Source organism: Diachasma alloeum, unplaced genomic scaffold (assembly GCF_001412515.2).
Source record: "Diachasma alloeum isolate Michigan unplaced genomic scaffold, Dall2.0 Dall_scaffold_00704, whole genome shotgun sequence".
Classification (NCBI taxonomy): Eukaryota; Metazoa; Arthropoda; class Insecta; order Hymenoptera; family Braconidae; genus Diachasma; species Diachasma alloeum.
In genome coordinates, this window is record NW_021680836.1 from 208,620 (window position 1) to 229,127 (window position 20,508).

General features: G+C 40.3%; 1 protein-coding gene across 1 annotated transcript in view; it reads right to left on the reverse strand.

The window, feature by feature from the left end:
• The window catches only part of LOC107044263 (fructose-1,6-bisphosphatase 1), a 182,803-nt gene that overhangs the window by 116,637 nt on the left and 45,658 nt on the right, over positions 1–20,508 (reverse strand). Inside the window, exon 2 of the mRNA XM_015266066.1 lies at positions 15,180–15,644. Coding sequence (XP_015121552.1) covers positions 15,180–15,644 — 465 coding nt within the window. The remainder of the gene's footprint in view (positions 1–15,179; positions 15,645–20,508) is intronic.

Sequence of the window (20,508 nt, forward strand, 5' to 3'; positions counted from 1 at the left end):
TCATATATATATATATATATGATAAAAATCATGTACTGTCCCTCGCCTGAACTGACCGCGGATCATGGGGGGAAAATTAGTATTTTTACCCCAGCAAGGAGTCAGATCATCCAGGGCCACAATTGTCATTTTCTTTATTTCTTTCATTTACTTTCTTTTATTATTCTCTGAAATTCTGTCGACCGCGCTCACCGTGGGCGTGAGCTTCATGATGAGGGAGTGGAGTGGAACATTGGGAATAGCTACAAGTAGGCGCTACAGCAGATGACGAGTAGCACACCGATGAGCTCGCACACACTGAGTCTGGGAGACTCACACCACGAAGGACACGAGAGACGATCGACGAACGCCAGCAGGCATCTCAGGTCTCTACGTGCGAACCTCCACTACCTCACCGATGGATCGGTGGCGCAAGGCCACCCAAGAAAAAAAACTCCTGCTGTAGCATCGAGGGAGTCACGGATTATGTTGGCTCATGCGCGATTCAACACGGATCACCTCCACCGACCGCGTGGCGCAGGTCTCAGTTTCTGGGACTCATAAATACTGAAAAATTACCAATTGAAAATTCATAATTCAAATTTCATTGGGACGCGGATTCTCCGCGCCACCATCGGTTGATTGGGGTGGGGGTAGAAAAGATTTTGAGGTTCCTCGAGGCGATGTACGGCCCCGACGGACGCCTCTTCGCTGGGGTTCAGCCATTATTACGCTCTTTCAGCTTCTTTAAATTGTTGAAACAATTATTATTTTGGTGTGCATGGATTTTCCGGCCTTTTCCTGACGTCGCCGTACTGAGGGTCCAGACAAGTTTATCCTGGAGTTTCTCGCGTATCAAACGGTGAGCGTGATTCCATTTGTGAGTGCTCACGTGGTTTTTCGATTCAGTTCTCCGGTGGCCATTTTGGACACCGTTTGGGTGTTAAAATTCGAGCCTTCGCCTTCGGGGCGCGGCACTCCGTGGCTTTTGGCCTAATTTATTTATTGAGCATTATTTGTCTTATTATTTTTTTGCCGTTTAACGGTTGGATTGCTTTTGGAAATTCTTCAATTGTTTTATTCGTGTGGCCTTCGCGTCGTCGCGCTATGGGCGATTCTCGCGCACGGTTGGCGTCTGCTACACCCTCGATTAATATTTTGAAAATCGTTGATTTTTTCTATTATTTTTCATTGTCGGATTCCACGAATTAATATTACTCTGTATCGAGGCATATCGCGTGAAGAGTTCTCTCTCACGCGTTTCATTGAAATACTTAATTTTGTACTTTCATAAATGCAATTCTTTTCTGAAAACTCATCATTAGTATTTTCAGAGAAATTACTTATTTGGATTGTATTGAGTCTTTGTTCGCGGGAGTCCTCTCCCGCGCATGTAAGAGTCTCATTAATATTGTGATAGCGTTTCACTGAAATTTCTATTTTTTTCGATTATTCTGATAAAATACATTCCAATTTTTGTTTCCAAATAATTCATGGTGTTGAACTGCATTAATTTTTCGCCCGTTCCCACACGCCTCCGCGATTTCCTGAGCTAGTCGTGGAACGCGATTCGACATCATGACTTTGTCCTTTGAAGGTTAAAAGGACTGGCGCCCTTTTGGCATTGTGTCTTTGGTTCCTCTCGTTGATCACCTTCGTACTTATTTGGGTTGAGAGATTCGAAAAGGGTTGCTGAAAGTTAGTGGATGACAACGCACACGATTTCCGCGTATGTCGTTGAAAAAAAAATTTTTTTTTTAATGAAAATAAAATACTTCACAATATATTTTTTATTTTTTTAAATTTTTTTCAATTGAGTTCGTTATTATCTATTTCGAAACTATTGTACCCTTATTTCTCTGACTTATCTGACTTTTCTAGATGTAATTGATGACGACCGCAGATGATGTGTGCTGATTGGAGGTCGGACCCGTACGTTTTGGCTTCACGTCTGGTTTTTCTTTTGGTGGTGGTGATGGCGCTGAGTAACTGGGCATCTCAGCCATACTTATTGATGTTGCTGATGTTTCACATATCCTTTGGATTTTTGGGGCTCCGATTTCGATTCTTCGTTGGATTTTCCTTTGTTTCTTCTTGGACTTCCGGCAGCAGGATAGGCGGGACAGGATATTTGTTGTACACAGGCCTTGTTCGTATGCGCGGAGGGCTGTTGCTATCGCAAATACTGAGAGGATGGTTGTGATGATGCAGTTCGTGACCGTAAAAATTCGGTGATGATATTCTTCTTGGTGATGGATACCTATTCTGTGTGCTTCATCTAAGGTTTGCTGTAGTGATGCATCGAAGTCGTTGTTGCTCTATTTTGCTTAATGGATGTATTGATTTTGTTATTTCCTTCAATGTTGGTGCCATTTCTGGAATATTTATCGTTTTAGGTAGTCCGAATATCAATGGAAGCTGTGATTTGATCAGTCCTGCACCTTCAATTACTGTTGTAGTGGTTTCTGCTGTGCAGTTAGGATGCAGGTAGATGATTCCTGTACCGTTTACTATCAGGCTTGTAACTTGCTGATTTATGCAAGTTATTTCTAGTAGCTCTGGTTGTATGGTCGCATAGAGCCATCCATCTGTGTTGGTTAGCTTGGTCCATTGTTTTAACTCATTCTTCGCAAGGTTTCAGTTTATTTGGATGTTTCATGACGTGGTGTCCGTCTTCGCTGTCTAGGTACACATTTCCCTTTTCTGTGATTTCAACGATCTCGTAGGGTCCAGTATAGGCCTGATTTAATTTTCCGATCTTGGGTTCCTTTTCAACATAGACAAATTGTTCTATTTTGAGGTCTAATGGTCTAGCGTTTCGGTCGTAAAGGCTTTTGGAGTGTAGTTTGGCCTTTTCTAGGTGGTCGAAGGCTAGATTGTGAATTTTCTCCAATTTGGTAATTAGATCTACCATGTAGTGGTTGTACGTGTGGATTGGCTCGTCTTCGTCGGTGACATTGGATGGGAGACTTCCTCTTTTTGCACAAAGAACTTCGAATGGTGTGAAATTGGTTGAACTATGCACAGTGGTGTTGTATGATAGCATGGTGAAGGAGATTAGCTCGTCCCAGTCGGTGAATTCATCGGTAAAAGTCTTCAGATATTCAGCTAATACGTGATGACTTCTCTCGAAGGCTCCATTTGACTGAGGTCTGTATCCGGATGTCGTTATCTGGTAGAATCTCAGGACCTTTTCCAGTTGGTTGAACAGTTTACTGAGGAAGCTGGTACCTTCATCTGAGAGGATTATTTTGGGGCATCCGTATAGGGCTACATACTTGGTTGCGAGTGCATGAGCGATGGTGTGAGTCTTGATGTCCTTAAGTGGTACAGCGGTGCAATGCTTGGAAAAATTATCCTGAACTGTCAGGATATGGCAGTGTCCCGTACGTGTACATGGAAGGGGGCCCACGGTATCATTAGAGACCCTCCCGAAGCATTCACTAGGTGTTTCAGTGATGAGCATGGGTTGTCGGAATTTCACTCTTCAAATCTTTTCTAGTTGACAGGTTCGTCAGAGTTTAATGAATCTCTCTATTTCCTGTTTTATCCCGGGCCAGTAGAACCTTTCTCTTACTCGGTTAAAGGTTTTCACTATTCCTTTGTGTCCTCCGGGAAGAGTTGCATGGCATTCTTTAATGATTTCTGGTCTTAGGGCCGCTGGAGGCATTTTCTTTTTCGGAAGATGATCCTGCCATGGGTGACTGTATAGCGCTTGGTGTCGCAGTAAAGATTCTCGTGTGATTTTTGGCTGCAATATCACGGAATGTCTGGATAGAGGGTTTTTTACTTCTCTGTGTTTTTAGAATTTTGGTCCATAGACCTCATCATTTCGGCGATTGCGTCAGTTGAATCAATCACAGGTTTGGACTGATTTGGTAACTCAGCCATCTTCTTCTCGAATTCCTGGCAGGATTCATCCAATTTTTCCTTAAATTCCGGACCTAGACTGGTTCTTCTCATTCTGTAGAGTGGTAGCAGCTGGTCTAGCAGTGGCTCTAGGGGTTCTTGGAATATTTCCTCATTCCTTTCCGAGATTTTCTTCATATACTCGTATAATTTTTCTAAGTTTCGTTCCATTCGCTCCATGTCCACTGGTGGACGTGATTTGGGATTTGTTTCTTCGTCTTTTTCTTCCATTCGAATTTCGGCTTCAATTATGGAGGGCGTGTCATCATCAGTCAAGTTTCGATCTGTGATGAATGCGTCATCCTCCAACTCTTCGTCCGTTGAGATTCCTTCAAGGGAAATTTCTAGTTGTTTTTCTTTTCCTTGGTCTTCCATTTCATCAGATATTACTGTTGGTTCATCCTGTGGTGACGGTTTTTTGGATCCTGATGGTGTTGGAGTTGGTTCTGGCATCTCCACGATTGAAGGGGTCGACGTAGTGGGTGTTGTTTCTTCTGCTGGTTGGTTGTCAGTGTTAGATGCAGGGCTTTTGCTTATTTGCGGTTTGGTTTTGTAGTCTCGGTTCAATCTATAAGAAATAGGTTGGCGAGTACCACTGGTAGTCTCGGATGCTCTGCGAGCCCTGATTCTATCGGCTATTGAGCTTCCCGCCGCTTGAATGGTGATCATTTTTGGGTCACCATTTGTTCTAACCTTTCGGTTAGGATTAGTGACTGACCCTGGTGTCTTCACACTGGACTTTGGTACTGGTAGAGCAGGCATACAGGTTGCAAACATGACGATTTCTTCATGTTCGTCTTGAAGAGGATTTTCTGCAAAGGCGACTGCTAACTGATTTCTCTTCTGTTTCTTGATTTCCACCTCAAACGCGAAATCATTCAAGTATGTTTTCCACTTAACTTGCCTCGTAGTGGGATTGCTGGAATCTCTGAGCCAGTTCAGGGCTGGGCTATTGGTAATGATGGTGAAGGGTACTCCATAGATGTAGGGTTTGAACTGCTTTAAGGCGTAGATGGCTGCTAGGCAGTCCAATTCGACTGAAGTATATCTTGTTTCAGCATCTCGAAGTGCTCTCGATGCATACAGGATCGGGTGTTCGCCTCCTTCATCATCTTTTTGACTGCGGATGGCTCCAATGCCCTTTTGGGTACTGGAAATAGGCTACCAGAGTGTCCCAGATAGGCTACCTTCTTCATGAAAAATTTGCATTTATCAGGTTGGAGAGTAAGTCCGTTTTTCCGCAGGCAGAAAGAAGAATGTCCTGAGACGGGTGACGTGTTCTCCCAGTGTTCTGGAGTAGAAAACGACGTCATCTAAGTAGACTTAGAGTTCTGTCCCTTTCATGCCGGTTAGGCTCTGATCCGTCATCCGCTGGAAGATTGGGGGTGAATTTTGCAATCCAAAAGGCATCCTCATGTACTCGAAGTGTCCACTGCGACCGGTAAAAGCAGTTTTCTCAGCGACTGTTTCATCCATCGCGATTTGGTGGAATCCACTGGCTAGGTCGAACACACTGCCGTACTTGGCTCCGCCTACTTGTGAGAGAATTTCCGATATGTTCCAGGGGTTCATTTTTAATTTTCAACAGCCCGCGTATTCTATTTACGTAATATGTGAAGTCGTATTGACCTCTAAATCTCTTGATTAAGTGAGTAAGGATACTTTCTACAGAAAAGAGAGGTTTGTTAGTTACTACGAATTTTGCAGGAGGTAAAAGGCGTTTGAGTATTTGTCTAATATATTCTTCTTTCTTTCCATCTGCTTTAGGAATGGAGGCAAGATTTGATCTCAGCGCGTACTCAAATTCATCCAGAGAGCAGTGCTCATTCGTACCGGAGAAAATTGGAATACTGTTGGCAATGTCACGGGCTTCAACATATTCCTCGTAACTGGAGGGGGCCTGTTCTGTATTACCCGAATCTCCAGAATAGCTGATATTTACAAAGGATGGATTTTCCATTTTGTGAAAATAATTTTTGAGGTAATTAAGTTAATTTAGATTCGGAATGTAAATAGGTTTTCTGATAAAATTGTGAAATAAAGGGAATTTTGTCTTCAACGATTTTGTAGAAAATTTGAATCTACATAAATCGTGAGAGAATTTCAGTATTGAATTTTTATAGGAAGATTTCCCCAAAGCTAAAGTTGCAATTGACTAGAATGGATTTCATAGAAATTTGAATTCAAAAGATAAGTGTATTGGAAACTTTAGGGATGTTCTACCAACTGCGCCATGAAATTTTAGCTGTTATGTCTGGAGAATTTATTAATGCATCGGAGGACTATCTTTTAATTTATATTTAAAAGAAAGCTAAAATCTTAAAATTTTTAAAATTATAGGACGACGTGAAGTTTTATATTCTTACCTTGGCAAAGGGACTTTCTGGGTAGAAAAAGGATTTGATAACTAAGGAAAGGATTAAGTTCTCCAAAAATGTTGAACATCAAGAGATTTAAAATTGGTTTATGCTTTAATTATGCATTTAAGAAAAATTTAGGTTTACAAAACAGAATATTTAATTTACAAAAATCTAACAATTCAATTATCTAGGAATTTTCTACCCCTGGAATGATCTGAAGGATTCAAATTTGGGTTTACAAATTTCATCACTCACAATTTGGTCTGTTTGGTATACGTTACTTGATGTATTTGTAGATCCCTGGGTAAATCCGCAATTTGCTCACAAGCAATTAGTCGTGCTAAAGGCTATTATGGATTTTTCACAGAAACACTTTCTTCTACTCGTTGATGTATTTTAATAAATTTTGACAGTTAAATTTCAAAGTTTTATGAGGATGTCCACAACGCATCACAATAAACGAGTTCCTCATTTGTTAGAATAGTCACCACTCTCGATTAAAGAAATTTTATTCCCGGATAATTTCAATTGTTCGTAACCTGCTATTAATTCAGTACTATCCCGCGTAATCGAAGGAAGGATTGAAAAACCGGATCGATTAAGTGAACTACTTCCACCAAAATTGTTACTGCTCCGTTGCTGCTTCAGGACTGGTTAATTTGGATTTTTCTGACATTTTTATATAAATTTTCGGGTCACTTATCACATGGGCTCCAAAGAGTCTATTTTTAATTGGTGGAAAATTTCGTATGACTTTTCCCACGCTTTTGATCATTACTGGGGAAGTAGTTCATTTGGGTTTTGGAGTTTTGATTCATCGGTTTTCAATCGTTCCTCCGCGTGCGAATCTTAGTATTGGGTAATGGGGGCATGCTGAGTGGACCATTTCATCACTTTTGAACTCGATTACAATGTCTTTGGAATTTTTTAATCGAGTTCACGTGATGGAATGCACTCTATTTAGTTTACATTAGTCGATTTATTTCTTAGTTATTCTACATAAAATTATTCTAGCAATAAAATTTCTAGTCTAATATTTTTGGACATTACATCAGACACTGACACTCATACACTTTTCGCGGAGGGAAGTAGTGTTGCGTATCCCCCTTCGAATTCCTAATTCTTTTGTCTATGATCTGAACATCGAGAGAAGCCCCCTTGGTAACGACAGTCATTTGAATAACTACGACCTTCATCTTTATTTTTATCTTGGAGATCCAACAAAAGACATCATCGTCCTGTATTCCTCCTATCATTTTATTAATAAACCGCCCCAACCATTTATTAATTGCGTCCTGCCTCCTTCAATAAACACAACATTAAATATAATCCCAAGGAGAGAGATGAAGGACGTTGCAAATCCTAATCTTCAATCTGCATGGCTCAAGAGAGGATTGGTGATTGTTGGTCGCGCATCACCACTTCCTCGTAGTGGTCCTAGGTAGTGCTAAGAATCATACAAATCGGAGTGAATTAATCGAGTTTGAATTTAAGGGTACCAAAACTTTCTTAGTTTTTCGTCCCTCTATTTCTGCTGTCTCATCAATATTTCATTCGTTTCTCATTGGGACAATCTCATCAATAACACAATCAATTTTAATATTAATTCTAATTCACATTAAAAATATTGATTTAATTTCAATTTATTCTACCTGATTACCAGTCCTCCGTAAGTAACTGAGTATGTAACATAAGAGTACAGGGGAGGAATGTGGGCGTCAAACATAAAAGTTATGCCTAAGACCCAAACATGGAAATCAAGCTTGATTGTACAGCATCCGAAAGTAAATAGTCGTGCATCAAAATCAACATCAAGACAGGATTGCCAGATGCTGCTATCAGCAAAGAGAAGGCAAGCTTACACAAGACAATAGGGACAAAAGTCGAAGAAGGAAATGTCAACCGTGGATTAATTAAACAAGGTAATTATACTTCAACTTCTTTGACGCTTCCTCATTTGACTCTTCCTCATCAGCCAAGTTCGTTATATCTTACGCAAGATCTCGGAAGGGGGGGGCTGACAACAGTGAGAACCCCCTTACGAAATTATGGAATAGTATATTGTGCATCAAGGGCAGGAAGTCAAGGCTTTCCGTCCGAGGTGTACATACAATTTTTCAACACGCCTGCAAAGGAAAGTTCCCATTTTACACTTTCCGTGCAGGGGTGTGAAAAAGCTTTTTATTTACCTTGTAATGCCACTAAGCGCCACGTGATACTACAGGCCTCATGGGCATTAGATTGTCAACTTTCCGACCCGGAAGAAAGAAGTTATCTCACAAAGAACATCTAAAAGAGGTTTGGTGGAAAAAGACTGTGCCAAGTCCGTATGATTGTTCGTTCACAAAAATTTAAGAAATCACGAATAAGAAAGCCAAGTCGATATTTGTTCATGTATCACTACAACATACGGTGATTGTGAATCAAAAGAAAAAAAAAGTGGCAACCACAATTTATCTGGTGAACGTACTTGGGCGTGTTGACCAGTGGTTTAACGAATGGCAATTAGTATGATGCTTAAAGAGGGAAGCGCCAAGTACGTTCACGAGATAAATTGTGGTTGCCACTTTTTTTTCTTTTGATTCACAATCACCGCATGTTTTAGTGATACATGAACGAATATCGAATTGGCTTTCTTATTCGTGATTTCTTAAATTTTTGTGAACGAACAGTCATACGGACTTGGCATAGCCTTTTCTCACCAAAAATCTTTTTGGTGTTTTTTGTGAGATTTCCTTTCTTTTTGTGGTTTATCCATTGAAATAATTTTTGCATTTTTTCTTACAGTAAATTCATTTATATATCTCTCGTTATTTTTATTTTTCACTTTTCAATTAACTTGTAAAAAAATCATTCATATATTCTTGGAATTCCTTGGCCACCTTGTTGATTTAATTACGGTATCATCGGCTGGGATCCAGTTTTTTTAAATAGCAATAAACTTCTATAGTGAGTATCATCATCCTTCTCTCCTTCACGGAATATCGCGCTAATGACTTTATATTTTTTACCACATAGAACTACCTGAGCGTTAGGAACAGCTTTTATAGAAATTTTTTTCGTTCTTCGTTTTGATCGTTTATGCGGCGAATATGATTGTAATTTTATCACTACCACTTTCGAAACAGTAATCAGCTCCATCTTACAAATACCTTCAGTTATCTTCCCACAATTATTACAATATGAACTTGAATCAGACCAGGATTTCAAAGATTCAGCAATTAAATGATTCAATTCCGTAGATGATAGCTTTGAATCCTCAATCAATTAATTCCAAACTATCTTAGTTTCTGTACGTTTTTTCACATATTTGCATCCATGACAAATCCACAATTATTACAATATGAACATTTGCATCTGTTAGAATAAAATCAATTCATACTTCGCGCTCTTCTAGCCAATAAATCTGATATCATCTTTATCGATCACTCTCGACTATTCACACTGAAGTTATCGCAATTATAGAAACTACTTCCGGTTATATTATTATATTGAACTGTATCACAAGTTTTGCCAATTATATTAAATCCAAATATATCTTGACTATCATAAACAATCTTCATCATTTACCCTTGCCATTCCATTAGAATGGCTTAAATATAAACAGGTTATGGGCCCAGTTTCCGTTGGCCAAGTGTAAATTTGGAAGAAATATAAGGAAATAGGGAAATTGAGGTTAGTGAGGTTACTGCCAGCCACGTGGAAATATGAGTGGGAACAACATTATAAATTTTACGAGAATTGAAGTATTAACAAAGGGGAACTATGATTCCTGGTGTATTTAAGTTGAAGCACTGCTTATTAAAACTGATGGTTGGGGGTACGTAAGTGGAGAAAAACCCATGCCACCTGCGCCTACAGGTACATAAGCAAGTGTCATGCAGGTGTCCCTGGATGAATGGACAATTGCTGATAAAAAGGCGAAGGCAGACCTTATTTTAGCTATATCTCCCAGTATTGCCAAACAAGTTGGGAAATTAGCGACCTCGAGAGCAGTTTGGACAAAATTAAAAGAGACTTACGCATCTACCGGCCCAATTAAAAAGGCAACACTCCTACACATGTTGACGATGTCAAGAATGGCAGAAGAGGATGACCTAGAAGATCATGTGAATGCATTCGTCGACACCGTTGATAAACTTGAGGCGATGGATGTTGTTAATCACAATGACCTAGTAACAACCCTCTTACTCAACAGCCTACCTGACAGCTTTGAAAATTTCGCTGGAAATATGAGGTCACGTGATGCATTGTCAAGCCCTGATGTGTGTAGAATTAAAATTTTGGAGGAGTTTGAGAAAAGAAAGTCCAAAAACAAACGTGATGAGCAAGCGATGCTAGTCGCCAAAAAGTATTATGCGAATAATAATAACAAACCAAAGCATTTCACTGGTCAAAGTAATGGGTCAAGAGGGCGAAAGTTCCCCTTTAGGTGTAGCAAGTGTGGAGAATTTGGACATAAGGCCACCGATTGCCCTGGGCGAGACGAACAAGGGCAGAACAGGACGCCTGGTCAATTCCAACGTCAACAAAGGAGGCAAAATAACACACATCACCGAGAGAGAGCCCATGTGACTGAGGAAGCTGAGTCTTATCTAGTCGAGACTGTGAGGACTGACAACAAGGCCTATCAAATTGAGGAGAGCGACAGCGTGAGCAAGTGGTGCCTGGACAGCGGCAGTACGTCACACCTGTGCAAAGAGGAATCAATGTTTGACTCCTGGATACCAGCAGAGCGGGACAAACTGAATCTCGCGTGCAACTCCTCAGCAGATGTGCAGGCGAAGGGGACTGTCCGTCTCCCCGTATCTGACGGACAAATAACAAGGTCAGTACAGCTCGAAAACACCCTTTTTGTTCCTGATCTGCGTGTAAATTTGATGTCTGTAGCAAAAATCACCGATCGAGATCATGAGATCATCTTCAAGCAGAGGGAGGCTGTTATCAAAGACAATACTGGCCGAGTAAGAATGATAGCTGATAGAAGGGGAGACTTATACTACATCAGGAAGTCTACTGAGTCAGCTCATATCGCCGACACCAAGAAAACTCATTCCAAGAGTGCCCTTCAAATTTGGCACGGGAGAATGGGACACCTAAATGCCCATGATTTAACTGAAATGGTGAAGCACAAGTGTGTCGAAGGCATCACACTCAATACAGGTGAACAGCTGCCACCATGTCCAACCTGTCTGGAAGGCAAACTAACTACCTTACCGTTTCCAAAACGAGAAGCTAGGAGTGATATGCCATTACAGCTGGTGTATTCTGACATTTGTGGACCGATGAGGACACAGTCCAATGGCGGTGGCTCGTATTTCGCCACATTTATTGACCATCATTCACGCTGGTGCGAGGTATTTATACTAAAAAAGAAATCTGATATTTTCACTGCATTCAAAACCTACAAAAACCGGGTGGAAAATCAGTTGGATTTGAGGATTAAAGCTTTCCAATCCGATAATGCACGAGAATACATCTCATCGGAGTTTAGTGAGTTCCTGAGGACAAATGGGATACAGCGAAGGCTCACAGCTCCATATACACCCCAACAGAACGGTGTGGCCGAGAGAAAGAACCGTACACTCGTGGAGATGGCTCGATGCATGATACTGGAATCTGGGGTACCACCATCCTTTTGGGGTGAGGCCATCTGTACAGGAAATTACATCAGAAACAGATGTCCGACATCAACACTACTCGGACGAACCCCACACGAGTACTGGACCAACAAAATACCAGACTTAAAATTCTTCAAGACATTTGGAGAAACCGCTTTTGTACTAAATACAGTGGGAAGCAAGGACAAACTGGGTCCGAATGCCGTCGATGGAATATTCGTCGGTTATTCCACTGAGGCAAAGGCTTACCGAATTTACCTGAAAGAGTCTAGAAAAGTCGTTATCACCAGAGATGTTCGATTCCTGGGTGAAATGTACTATGAACCACACAAGGAAGACATCATCTCCAACCACACCAAGTGTGGTAACTTTGAGATACTATCAGGGAAATCAGCAGACGAATTCGAGGATCAGGACTAGGCCGAGACAGAAGTTGGCCAAGTAAATCCTACAGCACCGACTGAAGTCATCACTGAGTGGAAGAGAGGTCTAGGCAGACCAAAGAGAATCCGCTCAGGTCGTCGTGGTAGACTCACAAAAGAATTCAACATGGTACGAGCTACATTTATATATAGTGGATCATCAAGAGGCTCAACCTCATCTGCACCGAACACACCAATAACACCCCAACCTGTTACCTTCAATCAAGATGACCAGCCTCCAGCACAAGAACTAGAAATACCACAAATTGAAATCACTGTTGAGGATGATGACGTATTTCAAGAAGAGAAAATTGTGGGAGACGGGAATGTGCAGGAGACACAGTATGCTGAGGCAGGAGATGAAGTGTTGGGATGGGCATTCAACGCCGAAGTCAACTTCAAAAGTGCAATAAATGGCCCTCAATCACTTGAATGGTAGGAAGCCATAATTGATTAGATGAGAAGCCTCATTAAAAACCAGACCTGGGAGCTAGTCAAACCTCCCAAGGAAAGAAACATTGTTGGATGCAGGTACGTGTTAACCAACAAGTACCTACCCAATGGACAACTTCAGAAGAGGAAAGCCAGATTAGTAGCACAGGGTTTTACTCAAGAAGCTCAAGTAGACTACACCGAGATCTTCGCCCCTGTCGCCAGACTAACTTCAATACGATTACTGCTGGCATTGGCTGTAAAATACGACATGGTCGTGGAGCAGATCGACATCACAACAGCCTTCCTAAATGGGGCTCTGGACGAGGAGATATTCATGAGGAAACCCCCATTGATGGAAGAAACACTTGAAGAAATCATCAGAAGAGAGCCACGCAACAGTGAAATCACCGAGCTTGCTAAGCAAATGCTGACAAAATTGCAGCAGGATGTTGTGTGCTCACTAAAAAGCGCATTGTACGGTCTGAAGCAGGCAGGCCTTCAGTGGAACACCGAGGTAAACAACGTACTCACTCGACTTGGGTTGAAACGGACCATATCTGATCCATGCATTTACTTCACCTGGAAATCTGGAAAGTTAATGCTAATATCTGTCTATGGAGATGATTTCCTAATTGCATTAAAAGACAAGATGGATCAAATACATCAAGGATCAGCTGTCTATCTACTTCGAGGTAAAGGATTTAGGCAGAGCTCCATACTGTCTAGGACTCGAAATTCATCAAAGCACCGAAACAATTACCGTTAAGCAGACAGGATACATTCGAGAGCTCATGAGACGCTTCAACATGCAGGATGCTAAACCTGTGAGTACTCCTATACAACTTGGTATAATAGTAACTAAGGGAGATGTACAGGTAGCTGACCTGGAGAAAATTCCATATCGTGAACTGATCGGTGGACTAATGTATGCAGCAGTCGCTACCAGACCTGACATTTCTCATGCCACAAGTTTCCTAGCACAATTCAACCACTGTTATACTGATCAACACTGGAAACTTGCGAAGCGAGTTCTTCGTTACCTCAGTGGGACTCAAGATGTTGAATTAAGGTATGAAAAATCACCAAGAGGCATTCAGGGATTCGTTGATGCAGACTACGGAAACTGCTTGATCGATAGGAAGTCATACACAGGCTTCGCCTTCATCATGAACAACGCAGCTATCAGTTGGATATCACAAAAACAGAGGACTATGGCTACGTCTTCAACAGAGGCCGAGTACATGGGTGCAGCAGAGGCCATGAAGAAGGCTAAATACTGGTCTAACTTCATGGAAGAAATTGAGTTGAATGAATTAATGAGGCTGGAAGTATATAACGATATCCAGGGAGCCAGGCTTCTAGCTCACAACCCAATTCTACATCAAAGGACAAAACACATTGATCTGCGCCATCACTACATCAGAGACGTCATCAAGGAGAGAAAAATTGAATTCAAATACCTCAACACTAATGAAATGATTGCTGATGTGTTGACGAAACCACTGACAGGACCGAAACACCAGTGGTGCTCCTATGGACTTGGGCTACGACGAATCGCTAGTAAAGTTCTCATTGAGAGGGCGTGTTAAAATAAAATCAATTCATACTTCGCGCTCTTCTAGCCAATAAATCTGATATCATCTTTATCGATCACTCTCGACTATTCACACTGAAGTTATCGCAATTATAGAAACTACTTCCGGTTATATTATTATATTGAACTGTATCACACGTTTTGCCAATTATATTAAATCCAAATATATCTTGACTATCATAAACAATCTTCATCATTTACACTTGCCATTCCATTAGATAACTTAAATATAAACAGCATCCATGACAAATCTTCCCACAATTATTACAATATGAACTTGAATCAGATCAGGATTTCAAAGATTTAGCAATTAAATGATTCAATTCCGTAGGTGATAGCTTTGAATCCTCAATCAATTAATTCCAAACTATTTTAGTTTCTGCACGTTTTTTCACATATTTGCATCCATGACATCTATCGGTATATTTAAATTCATGTTCCACAATCTTTTTCATCATATCCAGTTCATTAGAGAGAGCTTCAAAAAATAACGAAGGGTCTTATTCTTTAATATCACAATAAATCATAACGACAGGCTGCCATTTTCCACTTCCCTTTTCCCATCGATAGCGAGATATCGATTCTCGATGTAAACATCGAGATATCGAGAAAATAATCGAGAATCGAGAACCAAAACAAACGAAGCAAATGACTTGTTTTGGTCGAATCTGGCGCACCTCTATCTGTTATTGTTGGGAACGGGGAATATTCGGAGAGGGGGAAGGCGCTTGGGAATAAGTATAGCGGTAGCTGGCAGTACACACATACGTCGTTGGTATGTATCTCTACCGCGATACTTGATTGCGCTTCCAGTCGACTCCAACTCACGAAGAAAGAAAAAGATGATCAAAATACTCACCTGTAAATTTTGCCTCTGCTCGGAATTCTCATGTTTTTCTCAGTTAGTATGAATTCGCCAATTGCAGGGTCGTATGTGAATCCATTGACCCCATGCCCTATCGATAAGACAATCATGGTGGCAGATCCGTAAAGAGCATAGCCGGCAGCTACCATGCTCCTTCCTCGCTGCAGAACATCTTTCAATTGTAGAATAGATGTATTCTCCGGTTTTTTATAAATTCCGAAGATTGAACCCACAGACACGAGGCAGTCGATGTTGGAGGAGCCATCGAGTGGATCAAAAGTTACGATATACTTTCCCTGTCTTTCGGTTTCCACTTCGATGACTGCCTCGTTCTCCTCACTTACTAAGAGACAAGTTGTGTAAGAGGAAGTTAACATGTTGATGAAAAGCTCGTTGCTCAGCACGTCCAGTTTCTTCACTTCTTCACCTTGGATGTTCACATTTCCGGAGATTCCGTACCTTAAATAAATAATTCATATTATCTTCTGTCCATTCATTTAATAAATACTCTGTCGCAAGAGAATCACCATTGACTCCGAAAAAATTCCCGAACAAACACCTATTCCTAGTTTTTCATCAATCAAAAAAGAATGAGAAAACAAATTTGAACAATTGGAAAAAGATAGCAATGGCATGACAGGATTCTCTTAGTCTCAATTAGAATTTCACTCAGATAAAGGGTTCCCAGTAGTAGATGGGTAAGGCGGGTTCTGGCCCAACGTTTTAGCAGAGATCTGCCCAACCGGCCCCCGCGAGGGAACCGAGTGGGTAAAAGTATTGATTATTTCGCGAGTTGCACTGTAATTCGCGGTCTGATCGGCAGGTCACGGTTGTATTTACGGCCTCATTAAAGAATTAGCTCTATCTACGTCCTGGTCAATAGACTTCCGCTACGGGGGTAGGGCGGGTGAAAAGGTTAATCAAAGGTTAGCCAATAGACCTCCACTACGGGGGTATGGCGGGTGAAAAGGTTAATCAATTCAGGGGTTTAGATTTGATTTACGGTTTAATTTGCGGGTTAATTAATTAATTCGCGGTTTTCTGGAACAAAAGAGACTCTGTCCGCGAACTAGTCAATGCACTCCCGCGAAGAGAGGGATGGGGGGAACAAAGGGTTTAGCAATTCACGGTATTTACGGGTATTTAAGGGTTAACTAATTCGTGGTCACATTAATTATTCAATCAACTGATGAGCGGATTTCAAATGATAAAAGCTATCCACATCACTGCAAAGGGGTTCGACGCATATCAAAGGAACAAAGTTTGAAGACAGAGGGATTTTCCAGATGTTGCTTTTCCAGGAATGCGTTGTTGCTTCTTTGTTAATAATTGTCAGAAAGTGCAAGATTTCTCTATAGCTCACGTGATACTTTCTAACCAATCACGTAATATTTCTGTCATATTGACATGCTCATTGAATATAGATACACAACCAAAGCTTCCGTTATTTCCCTATGAGTTCTACGGTGCCTGTTAATCTAGAATAACATGTATTTCGAAACGTGCAGGAGACTTTTGAGTTCTTTACAAAAAAGTTATGAGTTTATTCAAAGGACACCAGCGAAAATTCAACAGCAGCTTAATGATATCAGACGTCACGTGAAGGAAGTCAATCGACTCTTGAGGGAGAGTGTTAATCCCAATTATAGGAGACGGATAACCCATTTGCTTGGGCAATTGAAAACTTTTCGAGCACGATTTAGAGATCTGGAAATCATCGGAGGAGGTGTACGTGATAATTTAATCGACAGAATTCGATGGGAGGATCTACAGAGCAGTTTTGATAGTCGTATGCGGACGGTTTTCATCATCAATTTGAAAAATCATGATTTGGTGAAAATTTTAAATGATTCCCGCAGGATGCTCTCCGTATGATTGAAGAATGCATTGAGACAACATAGAAGTTTGAAAGTGAATGTAGTGTTATCGTATAAATATGAAATACAGAAGGATGATCAACTCATCGAAGAAGAAAAATCTTTCAACACGGAAAATCAAATTATTCGACATTCAACGTACATGGAGCAATGGTTTGAAGAACGTATTGTTAAATAAGCAGACATCTTACTCTTATAAAATTATAAGAGTAATCTTATAAAAAATAAATGTTTATTAAAAGATTGGAGTGGATAAGTAAATAATAAAAAGAAATACAAATAGAATTGACCCGTCCGCGGACTATAAAAAAGATAAAAGAATAACGGAAAAGAAAGAGACGATCCTACAGGTGATTGAGAGGGAGGAAAACGGCAAATACGTAGCACTACTCCCTCTCTTGAAATGTTCTCGCCCGACAACAACGCGCCTGTTAAAGGCAATTGTAGTGAAATTTCAGTTAATTAATAACTGAAATGATACTTCAATTATCTGGGACCTTCAACCCAACTCTCTTCCAAAAACCCAGACGGATAATACAGGAAAGAGAGGAGGTTTGACTCGAAATAAATAATTGGGACTTCACGGGAGAATCTTCTTTTTCTTCGCGTGAGCTTCCAAGGTCCAGATGGCTCTCAAGATTCAGCCAACGGAGTAGGAAGGAAATTGAGGATTCGAACTGGAAAATAAATGTTGGAAACGGCAGATTTAGATTGTTCCAAAAGATTCAAAAAGGTTGAAAGTAAATAATATGCGATTCAAGCATTCACATCAGGTGTTGATTGTTGACAAGTATTCCGCGGTAATACGTTGTCGTTTCTAATCTTCCCGAGGATGAAAAATTAAAAGAAATTAATCTTCTAAGATTAGTTGTGGCCATCAACCAAAATCATGATTATTATTATGATGCAAATACCTGGATAGAATCATTACTCATTGAATGGAGCGAGTCGGTTCACATGAACGACTTTTGGTCTCGAATGAGTAGATTTAGGAATTCGGTAGACTCTATCGTTCAATTTATCTTTAATAATGAATGGGCAATCCCAGTCCCTTTGTAACTTAGGGCATTCTCCCTTCGTTCTCCTAGGATTGAAAAACCATACTTTGTGTCCAGGAGTCAAGGACAGCATATGGATCCTCAAATCAAACCTAGATTTCATCTGATGACTCTTTAATTCACAATGATTTCGAGTTTCATCATGAATTGAATCAAATTTTTCTCTCAATTCAATTACGTAATCTGAAAGATTGTTGTAATCATTATGAGGTAGAATTCCTAGAACCAAATCTAATGGGTTTCGTAACACACGTCCCACCATCAATATAGCGAGTGAAAATTGAGTTGTATCATGTTTGGAGGAAAGATAAGCTAATAGGAAGAACGGGATCCATTTGTCCCAATCTTTTTGATTAAAATTAACATACTTGGCTAGATAAGTGACTAATGTCCTGCTGAGTCGTTCCGCCAAACCGTTCGACTGAGGATGTAGAGGAGTCGTTCGTATCTTATGAATTCCGAGAGAATCCATAATTTCTTTGAACAAGGATGTTTCAAAATTTTGTCCTTAATCTGAATGAATTTCTAGAAGTACACCGAAACGAGAAGTGAATTCGCGAATCAATGCTTCAGAAACGGTTCGAGTTTGATGGTTTGGGATTGGTATAGCCTCAGGCCATCTTGAAAAATAATTCGTAATGACAAGAATGCAGCGATTTGCTGAAGAAGATTTAGGAAACGGACCTAAATTATCTACTGCGATTCTTTCGAAAGGAAAACCGACATAGTAAATTTGGAGTTCGCCGTTGGTTTTAAAATGAAGACCTGCTTTAGAAAAACAAATCCGGCATTTCTTGCACCAGTTCTCGACATCAAATTTACAAGTGGCCCAATAAAATTTCTCTCGAATTTTACTGAAGGTTTTGTCAATTCCGAAATGACCACCAGCAGGTGAGTCATGAGCCATAGGAAGAATTTCAGAGATTGTGTCTTTGGGAACTATCACCTGGTAAACAAATTTTGTTTTGTCAGGTGATTCCCAGCGACGAAAAAGGATATTATTGCGGACTTCAAGTGAATCCCAATGCAACAGATAGATCTTAAGATCGGGTCCTAAATGCGAAATTTCTGACCAATCTGGTCGATGATTCCGAACTTTGAATTGAAGAATTGTGTTGAGAATTTTATCTGATGTCTGTAATTGTACCCAATCGAATTCACTATCCATTATGCATTGAGTTATGAAAACCAATTTCTGAGAAGAGTTCTCATAGAAATAAGCTTTCTCGCATCGTTTACAAGAACACGGACGGCGTGAAAGACCGTCAGCGTTCCCGTGTAAATGCCCAGGTCGATGTGAAATTTCGAAATCATAATTGAAAAGAATTTCTAACCAACGAGCAACAATTCCTTGAGGAGTTTTAAAAGAAGTCAACCATTTCAAAGCTACATGATCGGTACGAATCAAGAAGTTACGCCCTAATAAGTAATGAAAAAAACGATTCGACCAATTTGACAAGAGCAAGTAATTCTTTTCTCATTACACAATAATTTTTCTGCGCAGTATTTAGACACTTACTGAAGTAACGAATGATTTTTTCTTCACCGAATTGTATTTGCGAGAGGACGGTACCAATCGCAAATTGTGAAGCATCGGTATCCAAAATGAATTTACCGTCTCTAATTGGCAAACAGAGAATGGGAGGAGAAACAAGGAGAGACAAAGAAAAATTTTTAACAAAAGCAAACGACTTCCAAGAGAAAGATTCCGGATGGAAGTTGATTGAAGTAATCAATTTAGTAGTGAGTATTAATCAATATCATCCACTGCGAAGTAGGTCCAGCTCCGTTGAAGTACCCGAATGGATTCAGAAAAAACATGCGGTGGTCAATGTGCAGAATACAGAGGATTCCTACTGCTTTCTGTAGTCCATTATGGCAGCACGATGTAATGTAGATCATAAAGAGCGAACAAACTCATCTTCCTCTTTCAGTTCAATAATTTAGAATTATCGAATGTTCGGGTATCCCATGGCATTGAAAGACATTCCAAAGTTTAAGAAAATGAACGAATTATCGATCAATGTGTACGGGATTGACAGTGATGAAGCATCAAATAAAACCTGGATTGTGCCATTATATTTGAGTAAACATCCTGCTACAATATTGCCAAATGAAACGGCCACGATTCACCTTCTCTTAATTGAAAAAAAAAACGAAGAGGATTCCGGAGAGGGAACAATTCACCACTATAAATGGATTTCAAATCTATCTCGTTTGCTGAGTCCTCAAATTTCAAGGAAAAAAAGTACAACATTCTTATGTGACAGTTGCTTGTGTCATTTCTTTAAAGCAGAGGTGTATATAAATCACAGGATGGACTGTGTATATCTATAAACAAGTGTGGAATGGTTTTCCCTCGAGAGTATGAAAAATGTTTGAAATTTT